Source organism: Bison bison, unplaced genomic scaffold, assembly GCF_000754665.1.
Source record: "Bison bison bison isolate TAMUID 2011002044 unplaced genomic scaffold, Bison_UMD1.0 scf7180017864482, whole genome shotgun sequence".
Taxonomy (NCBI): domain Eukaryota; kingdom Metazoa; phylum Chordata; class Mammalia; order Artiodactyla; family Bovidae; genus Bison; species Bison bison.
In genome coordinates, this window is record NW_011495042.1 from 2,064,100 (window position 1) to 2,074,663 (window position 10,564).

The window sequence follows — 10,564 nt, forward strand, 5'->3', positions numbered from 1 at the left end:
AAGGCCCCCCCCTGCCCACACTCAGGAAACCCCCTGCCTGCCCTGCCTCCCCCAGCCCCAATCCCACCCCGGGGGTGACTGGAATGAACTGGCAGACTTCTCAGGGTGCAGCCCTGGCTCCTCATCTGGCCGTGAGGTCTGCGGGAGGCTCTGGCTAGAAGTGGTGTTGGCGAAGGGCTGCGGGCGAGGGGCCCTTCTCCAGCCTCTTGACGTGGCAGGAGTGGCAGAACAGGTGGTCCTCCAGGGGGTAGCATCGGTGGCCGTCTTCATCATTGAGCTCCAGGCCGCAGTCCTGGAGTGAGGCAAAAACACGCAGTGGTGGGGAAACAAAAAACAGACTGCAAGAGGTCCTGCACGGCTTCTGATTTCAACACCTGTAGACCCTGAAAGTTGGGCACCTCGTCCTACGTCCCTGGATGTGTTCCAGTGTCTCCTGGTTTATAGTCTGTGGGAACTTGAATTTGTATCCTGCTGTTGCGTGAAAATTGTATAAACCTTATGTTGAATTGGTTCATAGTGCTTTTCAGGTCTACTCTATTTTTCTACTTTTCTGTCTATTCATTGTTAATTTTTGAGAGTTTGATACTGAAATTCCAACTAAAACGTCTTGATTTATCTACTTAAAAGTTGAATATATAGTGGAACTGTATGTAACTTTGACCTATATTTTCCACGTATCCTGTAAATGTCTTACCATACTTTCACAATTAAAATAAATAAACATTGCAGGAGTGACATGAAGGCAACACACAGACCCAGACGCCAGCAGAGGGCGCTGCCTCACTCTGGGCAGAAAACGCCGGTGCAGAGACGCAGCTCCAGCCTGCCCAGGGAGGGCCTGCCCTCACACCAACCAGGGACAGGCCTGTTTCCAAGTATGGCATGGCAGCGGGGTGGGGAGGGTTTCTTCATGACGAAGAAACCTACAAGCTGAAGGGGAGGGAGTCTATTCCCCCAGATGACACACCTGCCTGACAATCTGGCCCCCCAAAAGGATCTGAAACCCACACTTCCTGCCACCCCCTCCCTCAACTCTGCAGCTTCAGGGAGAGCAGCCTTGACCAGTTCAGCACTCGGTGGTTACAAAGGTGGAGAAAATAGTAAAAAGACTGTTATACCCAAACATCTGCATCTTTTTCAACCTTTTGCCCCCCCACCACCAAATCACCCCACTTCTTCCATCAGCTCTGGGACACAGCTCCTAGCCAACATCTTGCCCCCATCAACCCATGATGATTCCTTCTCGGACTTTTACGATGCATCCTGAGGGCCTTCTAGGGCAGGAAGGGGCCCGCCTACCTCACAGTGGTAACACTCCACATGATAGTCTCTGTCCATGGACACGACGCGGATGGTCTCATCTGAACCCTAGACCAAAAGAGAGGAAGAACCCGAGGCTAGCTGGGAGGCCATCGGGCTCTGCTGCCAGGGGCTGGGGGAGGGCCCCGGGGCAGCAAGACAGTGGCCTTAGAAGAAGAGCAGGAATCAGCCATGGATACTAACAGCGGCAGGAAAAAGGACACAATTAGGGGATGAGGGGAAGTGAGAGGGATGTAGGTCTACCATCTGGAATGCTGGAGTCAACAGTGAAAAGACCACCTATGTGGTCTTGTTCATCTCTCGTCGTCTAATCCGGGAGCTAGTATCGAGTCAAAGAATACTTTGCAGGGACTTCCCCACACGTCCACCGCAAGGGGCATCGGTTTGATCCCTGGTTGGGGAACGAAGATCTCACATGCTGTGTGGTACAGCAAAAAAAAGGATAAAATTTTTTTAGAGAAACTGACACAATTACAGGGAAAGATAGGGCATAAGAAGGACACCAGGCTCAGGAAGGCAGCTAATGAGAAAGAGGCTTCTTGGTGTGGATGCCACTGTCTCAGAGCTGAAATTTTAGAATTTTTAAACAGGTATAAGAACAGGGCTTCCCGGGTAGCTCAGCTGATAAAGAAACCACCTGCAATGCAGGAGACCCTGGCTCAATTCCTGGGTCGGGAAGTTCCCATGGAGAAGGGATAGCCTACCCACTCCAGTATTCTTGGTGGACCCACACCAGCTTCCCCGATGGCTCAAACAGTAAAGAATCTGCCTGCAATGCAGGAGACCTGGGTTTGATCCCTGGGTTGGAAAGATCCCCTGGGGAAGGGGATGGCAACCCAATCCAGTATTTTAGGGTTTGGCCTGGAGAATCCCCATGAGCAGAGGAGCCTGGTGGGCTACAGTCCACGGGGTCGCAGAGTCAGACATGACTGAAGCGACTTAGCACAGCACAGCACAAAAACGGGACACAGATCTTGTAAATGACCCAGGGAGATATGTCTGGGAAAACCCCAGGAGCAGAGCTGAGAAAGCATCTTACCTCAGGAGGAAGGATGGGAAGGCCGCAGGCTGCACACTTGGGGGCCAACACCCTGTGGGGAGAAGCAGAGAGCAGTCGGCTCTCCCCGCCTCCCGCCCGTCACCCGTCACATGAACCCCTGTATGAAGACGGGCCTGGCACACTCTCGGGACTATTGCTTTGGGCTTGTTCCCCAGTGGTAACAAGCGCACGTGGCCCCCTCACTCCACTCGGGATGGAGACTGTCTGTTTAGCCCCCTCATGGTGCCTGGTGAAGCCTCAGGCAAACCGGGGGTGTGGAGGCCAGCCCTGAATCGGTGCCTGTTGAAGTCTGGTAAGGCTGGAGCCACAGAGCTTGGCATACTCCTCTAGCGGCCTAGCCAGGAATCCGACTGTAGGTTTTTTTGGTCCTGGTTCCACAGTAAACATAACTCTTTAGCCAGTTCCTGTCCCATCGGCATCCACTGATTCCGAGACGCGGTCTGCACCCCCCCGAACCACCGCTCGTTGGCTGCACCGTGGAGAGCGGCGCAAACGGCCTGCAGACTCTCCTCCTCGGGTCCCCACCCTCCACTCTGCAGGGCCGCAGCCAGCGTGGCCGGCACGAGCGGCTCTCCCCACCCCGTCCCTCCTTACTTGTGGTAATCCCGGACACAGTAGATCTTGTTCTCCGAGTCCACGGTGAAGGGCACCCCGTCCAAACACTCATTACAGATGACGCAGCGGAAGCAGCCGGGGTGGTACGACTTTCCCAGGGCCTGCAGGATCTGGGGGTGCAAAAGGAAGAGGCCAGGACTCAGCAGGGATTATAGGGAAGGAAGGGAGAGACACATCAGATCAAGGGACCATATGGGAAACTGTCACCCTCAAACCAGTCCATCCTAAAGGAAATCAACCCTGAATACTCATTAGAAGGACTGATGCTGAAGCTGAAGCTCCAATGCTTTGGCCACCTGATGGGAAGAACTGACTCATTGGAAAAGACCCTGACGCTGGGAAAGATTGAAGTCAAAAGGAGAAGGTGGTGGCAAAGGATGAGATGGTTAGATAGCACCCCCGATTCAATGGACATAAATTTAAGCAAACACCGGGAGATAGTGAAGGACAGAGGAGGCTGGTGTGCTGCAGCCCATGGGGTTGAAAAGATTAGGATACGACTCAGCAGCTGAACAACACGCTCATCCCAGTTTCACTTGGACCAGGTCAAAAGATAATGACAGACTTCCCTGGCAGTCCAGTGGTTAAGACGTCACTCTCCAATGCAAGGGGTGTGGGTTCAATCCCTGGCTGGGGAGCTAGGATCCCACATGCCTTCAGGCCAGAAAACCAAAACATAAAACAGAAGCCATATTGCAACAAATTTCATAAAGACTTAAAAATGGTCCACATCAAAACAATTCTTAAAAAGGATGATGAAGCAGGAAAGGCTAACCGAGTTACAGGCGTAAACAGGAAGAAACCAAACAGGGTCCTGCTCCACACCTGTAAACCTCCAGGAGGGAGGGTTCTCTATCAAAACCATAATTCTCTGTACAAAGTGATGCAGAGCAAGGTCATGAAAAGACCCACCCCAGATTTGGAAAGCAGCAAATACACGGAAAGACGAAAGTTAACTCCATCAGGAAACAGCAGAGCTCAGGAAAAAACCTCTTAACTTCTCCCTCCTGGGTGCCCCTTCGAAGCAGCTTTGTCTCTGCAGCCGTTATAATCCAGAAGCCGTGACTTATCTCAAATCCAAGTGTAGTAAAGTGAAAGTGAAGCCATGTCCGACTCTTTGTGACCCCACGGACTGTAGGGTCACAAAGGCTCCTCCGTCCATGGGATTCTCCAGGCAAGAGTACTGGAGTGGGTTGCCATTTCCTTCTCCAGGGGATCTTCCTGACCCAGGGATCAAACCCAGGTCTCCCACATTGAAGGCAGACACTTTACCATCTGAGCCACCAGGGAAGACCAAGTGTAAGTAAAGCCTCTCTGTTACTGCTGCTTTTAAACACAGCCAGGAGAAAGCCCCAGCACCTTCTTCTTCTAAGCTTCATTTGATCTGGATGTGGCTGATACCTGGGACTGTTAGAGGCCATCCTGAAACCAGGACAGAGCCTAGACGCGGAAGGTGGGAGAGAAATGAACATCCTCAGTGATGGAGGTGAGTCACCAAATTAACTCTCCACCGAACTGCCTACCTCCCCACCCTCTCAGGTGAGATAAGACATTTTTCCTGTTAAGTTCAGTGGTTCTCAAAGTTTTGCCTCTGGACCTGCAACATCAACATCCTTTGGGAACTTAATTAAAATGCACTTTCTTGGGCCCTGCCCCAGCAATGGGTGTTTTAATATAGTGATTCTAACACAGGCGACAGTTTCTCAAACTTGAGCTGAGTTTCTGTGATTTGCAGCTCAAAGTACCTCCAATAATTCAGCAGCAGATTCGTTTCCGGGATTATCTGCACCATGACACTCAGCACAAACAACACGAGCGTGGAATCCACGCCAGCGAGCCGGCAGCAAAATGCCCGCTGGCGAGGAACGTACAAAGCAGTCATGAGCACCCCCAAGTAGCACCACACAGAAAGCCTCCCACCAGGCAGAAGAAGGGGACTTGGAACTGAACAGAACCTCGGCAGAGGGTTGTGAGTTCCGTGGGAAAGCTGTGCTGTGTCCTGGCCCCTTCCGGCGCCCGACGCTGCCTGTAGAGGCCAACGCCACGCCTCACAGCTTGCAGTCCGGGGGGCACCAGGAGGACATAGTGCTAGTCCAGCTCTCCTCGAAAAGCTCAGCTTTCAAGCGTCCTCATTCCCTCTGGGATTTCATTAACCTCCCAGGCTCCTCAAGCTGCCAAAGTAGGAAGAACAAGCAGCCGGGCTTCAGAGAGTCCTTGGCAATCTGGACCTTGGAACGCATTTTGTCCCAGACTAATGCTGTCGTGGCAGAAACAGACCCTTAAATTAATTTAACCCACACTGTGCCAGAAGTACGGTAGGGTAATGATGCCATTTTGCTGCATTCTGACTAGCTATAATAATTTTTTTTCAGGTGGGAAATGCCCAGTTCCAACCTCCAAGCCCAGAGTATTTCCCTCAATGAACAAAGATGGAGCAGAGACAGACAATTTACATCACAAGCTGGACAACTGACGTGTAACTGAAGGAATGGTAACTGAAGGAATCTTTCTCTATATTGTTGCGATTCTTAGTGGCAGTTCTGAGTTCTATTGTTAAAACTAAGTGTCACTATCAGACAGACATTGGCTGAAAGTTTTCAAGTCTGAGAGCAGACCTATAAGAATCCAGGGGCGACTTGGCTTTATCCCACAGGGTAGAGAAGGTCTCCGAACTCAGTTCATTTCCTTCCTGTATGCATAGGCTGGGAGTGGCTTTGTAACTTTCTTTGATCAACAGAATGAGGAAGGGGGACTTCCCTGGCAGTTCAGTGGTTAAGGCTCCAAGCTATCAATTCCGGGGGCACAAGTTTGATCCCTGGTCAAGGAACTAAGATCCCATGTGTCCCTCAGCATAGCCAAAAAAAAAGAAGAATGAGAAAGAAATGATGTTCTGAGATTTTTTTAAGTCAATGATGAAAGAAAACTGGTAGCTTCCACTTCCTCTCTCTTGTTGAAAGGAAGTCCAGGCTAGACTATTGGGTAAGATTAGTGGCCACAGGGAGAGAAGCCTGGAGGGTGAGAGGTCAACCTTGTGTACCAGCTGAACACAGCTGAGTAAGTGACCCCAGCCATTGCCACATGGAGCAGAAGAACTGCCCTGTCGAGCCTTGACCTAATTCCTCACCCATGGACTCATGATCAATAATGATCACGTAGCAATAGCTAAGGGCTTCCCAGGTGGCTCAGTGGTAAAGAATCCACCTGCTAATGCAGGGGACGTGTGTCCAGTCCCCTGGGTGGGAAGATCCCCTGAAGTTGGAAATGGCAACCCACTCCAGCATTCTAGCCTGGACAATCCCATGGACAGAGGAACCCGGCGGCCTACAGTCCACGGGGTGGCAAAGAGTCGGACACAACTTAGCGACTGAGCACACACACACGGCAATAGGTACGTGAAACACCCTGAGACCCAGAGAAGGCTTAGTATATTGACAAATAAGAACAGGGTACAGTCCCATTCATAAATTTGGACACTGTTGGCCTCATATATGGTAGGTTTGTCAGAAGGGGTCTAAAATCAAGGGCAAATTCTGCTAGAGAAAAGGAGCCCTGTGGAGTCGGGCAGGGACCTGGGGAAGGAGGGAGTGAGGCAGGCTCCACCTGCCTCCTCCAGGGGGTGGCTGGAGGGCTGTGTTCCGAGGGAGGCCTCAGCCGCTTATGAGGACGCTGCTCACGGGGCCACGCTGTACTGTGCTCCGTCAGAGCCCGGAGCACAGTGGGGTCTCCTCCACTCTGGTTCTGTTTTCTACATATCAGCATAAAACCAGCTTACGTCCATCAAAGACATGCCTACGAGCGTTCATGGTAGCTCAGTCATAAATGGCCCCAAACTGGAAACACCCAAATCTCCATCTGCAGGAGAATGGATAAATAAACAGTGCTATATCCACACAGTGAAGTTCTACTTAGCGATGAGAAGAAGTGAACTTACAACACACGAAACAACATGGATGAATCTCCAAAATATTTTCTAAGTGAGAAAAGGCAGATCAAGGGAGTCTATACTGTAAGATTCCACAGTATGGAGTTCCAGGACCAGTGAAATGAGTCTGGGGCCACAGAGGTCAGAACAATGGGTGTCTTCATGGGAGAGGGTCTTTCTGGATATGGGGAATGTTCTAGATCTTGATCTGTGTGGTGTTGACACATAGGTATAGTGGTAAAGAACCCGCCTGACGATGCAGAAGATGCAGGAGACGGGGGTTATTAGATCCCTGAGTGGGGAAGATCCCCTGGAGACAGAAAGGGCACCCGGTTCCAGTATTCCTGCCTGGGAAAGCCCGAGGACAGAGGAGCCTGGTGGGCTACAGTCCATGGGGTTGCAAAGACACAAACGAGCGAGTGAGTACACAGACACATCAACGTTCATTCAGTGTGCATGTAAGATGTGCACCCTCTGGGTTGCTTCTCAATAAAAAAATGGTAAAAGAAAAAAATACAACTAGCAATTCCCTTCGCCAGAACAGAATTAATGGCTCAGCTTAGAGAGGGATTTAACTCTTGCAATGAAAAGAGTGGGATATAATGATTCTCTCTGACCAATATATGAAAGAAATCCGACAGGGCCAATGTCCAGTGGTGGGAAATTTGATCCCTGAGACAGAATAAGAACCCTGTATTCATAAACTTCACAACCTGAGGAGGCCAGGAAGGAAGACCTGTCCCCACTCAGGACAAGCTCAGAGAGCCATGGCTGAGCGAGGAATGGAGTGGATAAAACCCGCTCCCTGTTCTTCTATCTCAGAACTAACGATGGGGCCCCAACCCTCATCTTAGGAAATGATTAAGCTGGGAAGAACATGGGGGAAAAGCAACTGTGTTTATCTGACTTTCTGTAGCTGATTCCAAAGCAGCTAAGATTTCTCCATGAAAACACGATCCGTTTGACATCTCATCTGGGATGCCACAGAGATCAGAGAAAATCAGAGAGGCCAGCATGACGTGAACCGCCCAGGGGAGGACAGCACCCTCAGGAACGACCCTGTGTGGGATGCACGGTGAAGGATGCTAATTCCAGCAAAAGCCAAATGCAGGCTACCACAGCAAGCAAGCTGCATGGGGTCTTCTTCAAATAAAACCAGCCATAGGGACACTTCCCTGGTGGTCTACCGGTTAAGAATCGCCTCCCAGTGCAGGGGACACGGGTCCGATCCCTGGTCTGGGGAAGACTCCACATGTTTCAGGGCACCTAAGCCCAGGAGCCGCAACTACTGAAGCCCACGTACCTAGAACCCCTGCTCCGAAACAAGAGAAGCCACTGCAGTGAGAAGCCCACTCACCGCAACTAGACAGAAGGCCCCACTTGCCGCAACTAGAGAGAAGCCTGCACAGAGACGAAGACCCAGCAGAGCCATAAATAAATAAAAATAAAACCAGCCATGATCACAAATCGAGGTAGGAAACATTGTTTTCAATTATTATTTTTTTCTGCCAATGCCTCCCCTGCCCACCACGTTATCAATATTACCTTGTTCGCCTGACCCTACTCACCATGTCCATGATCAGATGTCCACAGAGAAAACACCTGTCAGCGGACTGCTGGAAACCAGAGTACTGCAGAGAGAAGAGAAAAGAAAGTTCAGCCCAGGCGGGGCAGAGGGATCTAGCCACTTCCCCGCCAGCCTCGAGGATCACAAAGAACGTCTTCGAGAGACGTGTCACTCTATACAGGAATCTCTCAAGTCTCTGTGGACAACAATGTGGTGAATTACAGAATACCCTCCGCCACAAGAGCCATTACAAACGCTGATACCGCTCATCTCTCAACAGCTGCACCCAGGCATCCATGACAGGCCAGGCTCTGCGTAAGAGGCTGTGCAGAGAGGCATCAGCCTCTAATCCAGTAGTTCTCAAGACACGTTCCCTGGCATCACCTGAGAACTTGTCAGAGTGCAAATTCTTAGGCTCCATCCCTGACCTACTGAATTGGACAATTGGAAACTAGGGGCAGGGGATGAGGGGTAGTGGCAATCTGGGTTTTTGCGAGCCCTCCAGGGAACTCTGATGCATGCTCAAGTTTGAGACCATTGCTCTAAATTTTCAAAACAATTCTGCAAGGTATATATTACACTGTTTCTCAAATGGAGACAAAGCAAAGCTCAGAGAGGTAAAGTTACTTTCTCACGGTCACATAGCCTATCAGGGGTGAGGATGGGATTCAAATTCAAGTCTGGGTCTGGTCAAAAAGCCAATGAATGCCTTGATGAAAGCATACATACTACCATAGGTAAAATAGATAGCCAATGGAAATTTGCTGTATGACTCAGGGAACTCACACTGGGGTTCTGTAACAACTTAGAGGAGTGGGAAAGGGTGGGAGGTGGGAGGGAGGTTCAAGAGAGAGGGGACATATGTACACCTATAACTAATCCATGTCGACATATGGCAGAAATCAAACCAATATTGTAAAGCAATTATCCATCAATTAAAAATAAATAATTTTTTTAAAAAGCCAATGCCTTTTACAATCAGCTTCAAAGAAACTAGATAAATATGATTTACCTTATCTTACCAAAACACACATACACACACACAGAGCTGGAATCTGGAAAGAAATGAGGAACTCACCTCAGAAAACAGACTAAATACCACACACTGGAAGATACTAGAAGCTTAGATATTGCAAATACAACTTAACAAGGGAAACTAATAGAAAGGAAGGCGGAAAAGAAAAGGGAACTTTTCTGGAGCCCTACACCACACAGCACAGGGGTTTGCTGCCCGGCACTTCCTCCTGATTCTAGGGGTAACAGTTCTTTATTTTTTAATTTAATTGTTATTTTTGGCTGTGTTGGGTCTTCCTTTCTGCGTGTGGGCTTTCTCTAGTCGCAGCAAGCGGGGGCTCCTCTCTAGTTGTGGTGCACGGGCGTCTCACTGCAGTGACTTCTCTTACTGTGAGGCATGGGCTCTAGGCACGTGGGCATCAGCAGTTGTAGCCCCTGGGCCCTAGAGCACGGGCTTGGTTGTGGTGCACGGGCTTATTCGCCCTGTGCTATGTGGGATCCTCCCAGATCAGAGAAGTGCTTTATTTTTGCTTAAGGTCCAGCCTTGCTCTGCCACCCTGTGGTCCCATGATTTCTGTGGGGCTGGCCCCCCATGCTAGGTCCTGAGGCAAGATCAGATCAGATCAGATCAGTCGCTCAGTCGTGTCCAACTCTTTTCGACCCGATGATTCGCAGCACGCCAGGCCTCCCTGTCCATCACCAACTCCCGGAGTTCACTGAGACTCATGTCCATCGAGTCAGCGATGCCATCCAGCCATCTCATCCTCTGTCGTCCCCTTCTCCTCCTGCCCCCAATCCCTCCCAGCATCAGAGTCTTTTCCAATGAGTCAACTCTTCACATGAGGTGGCCAAAGTACTGGAGTTTCAGCTTCAGCATCATTCCTTCCAAAGAAATCCCAGGGCTGATCTCCTTCAGAATGGACTGGTTGGATCTCCTGGCAGTCCAAGGGACTCTCAAGAGTCTTCCCCAACACCACAGTTCAAAAGTATCAATTCTTCGGCGCTCAGCCTTCTTCACAGTCCAACTCTCACATCCATACATGACCACAGGAAAAACCATAGCCTT

The 10,564-nt window shown here is 50.2% G+C and overlaps 1 protein-coding gene across 1 annotated transcript in view; it reads right to left on the reverse strand.

The window, feature by feature from the left end:
- Window positions 1–13: 13 nt before the first annotated feature.
- The window catches only part of LIMD1 (LIM domains containing 1), a 75,098-nt gene continuing 64,547 nt past the window's right edge, over window positions 14–10,564 (reverse strand). Inside the window, exons 4-8 of the mRNA XM_010862413.1 lie at window positions 8,486–8,548; window positions 2,975–3,105; window positions 2,360–2,411; window positions 1,300–1,368; window positions 14–292 (exon numbers count right to left, since the gene is read on the reverse strand). Coding sequence (XP_010860715.1) covers window positions 155–292; window positions 1,300–1,368; window positions 2,360–2,411; window positions 2,975–3,105; window positions 8,486–8,548 — 453 coding nt within the window. The 3' untranslated portion in view covers window positions 14–154. The remainder of the gene's footprint in view (window positions 293–1,299; window positions 1,369–2,359; window positions 2,412–2,974; window positions 3,106–8,485; window positions 8,549–10,564) is intronic.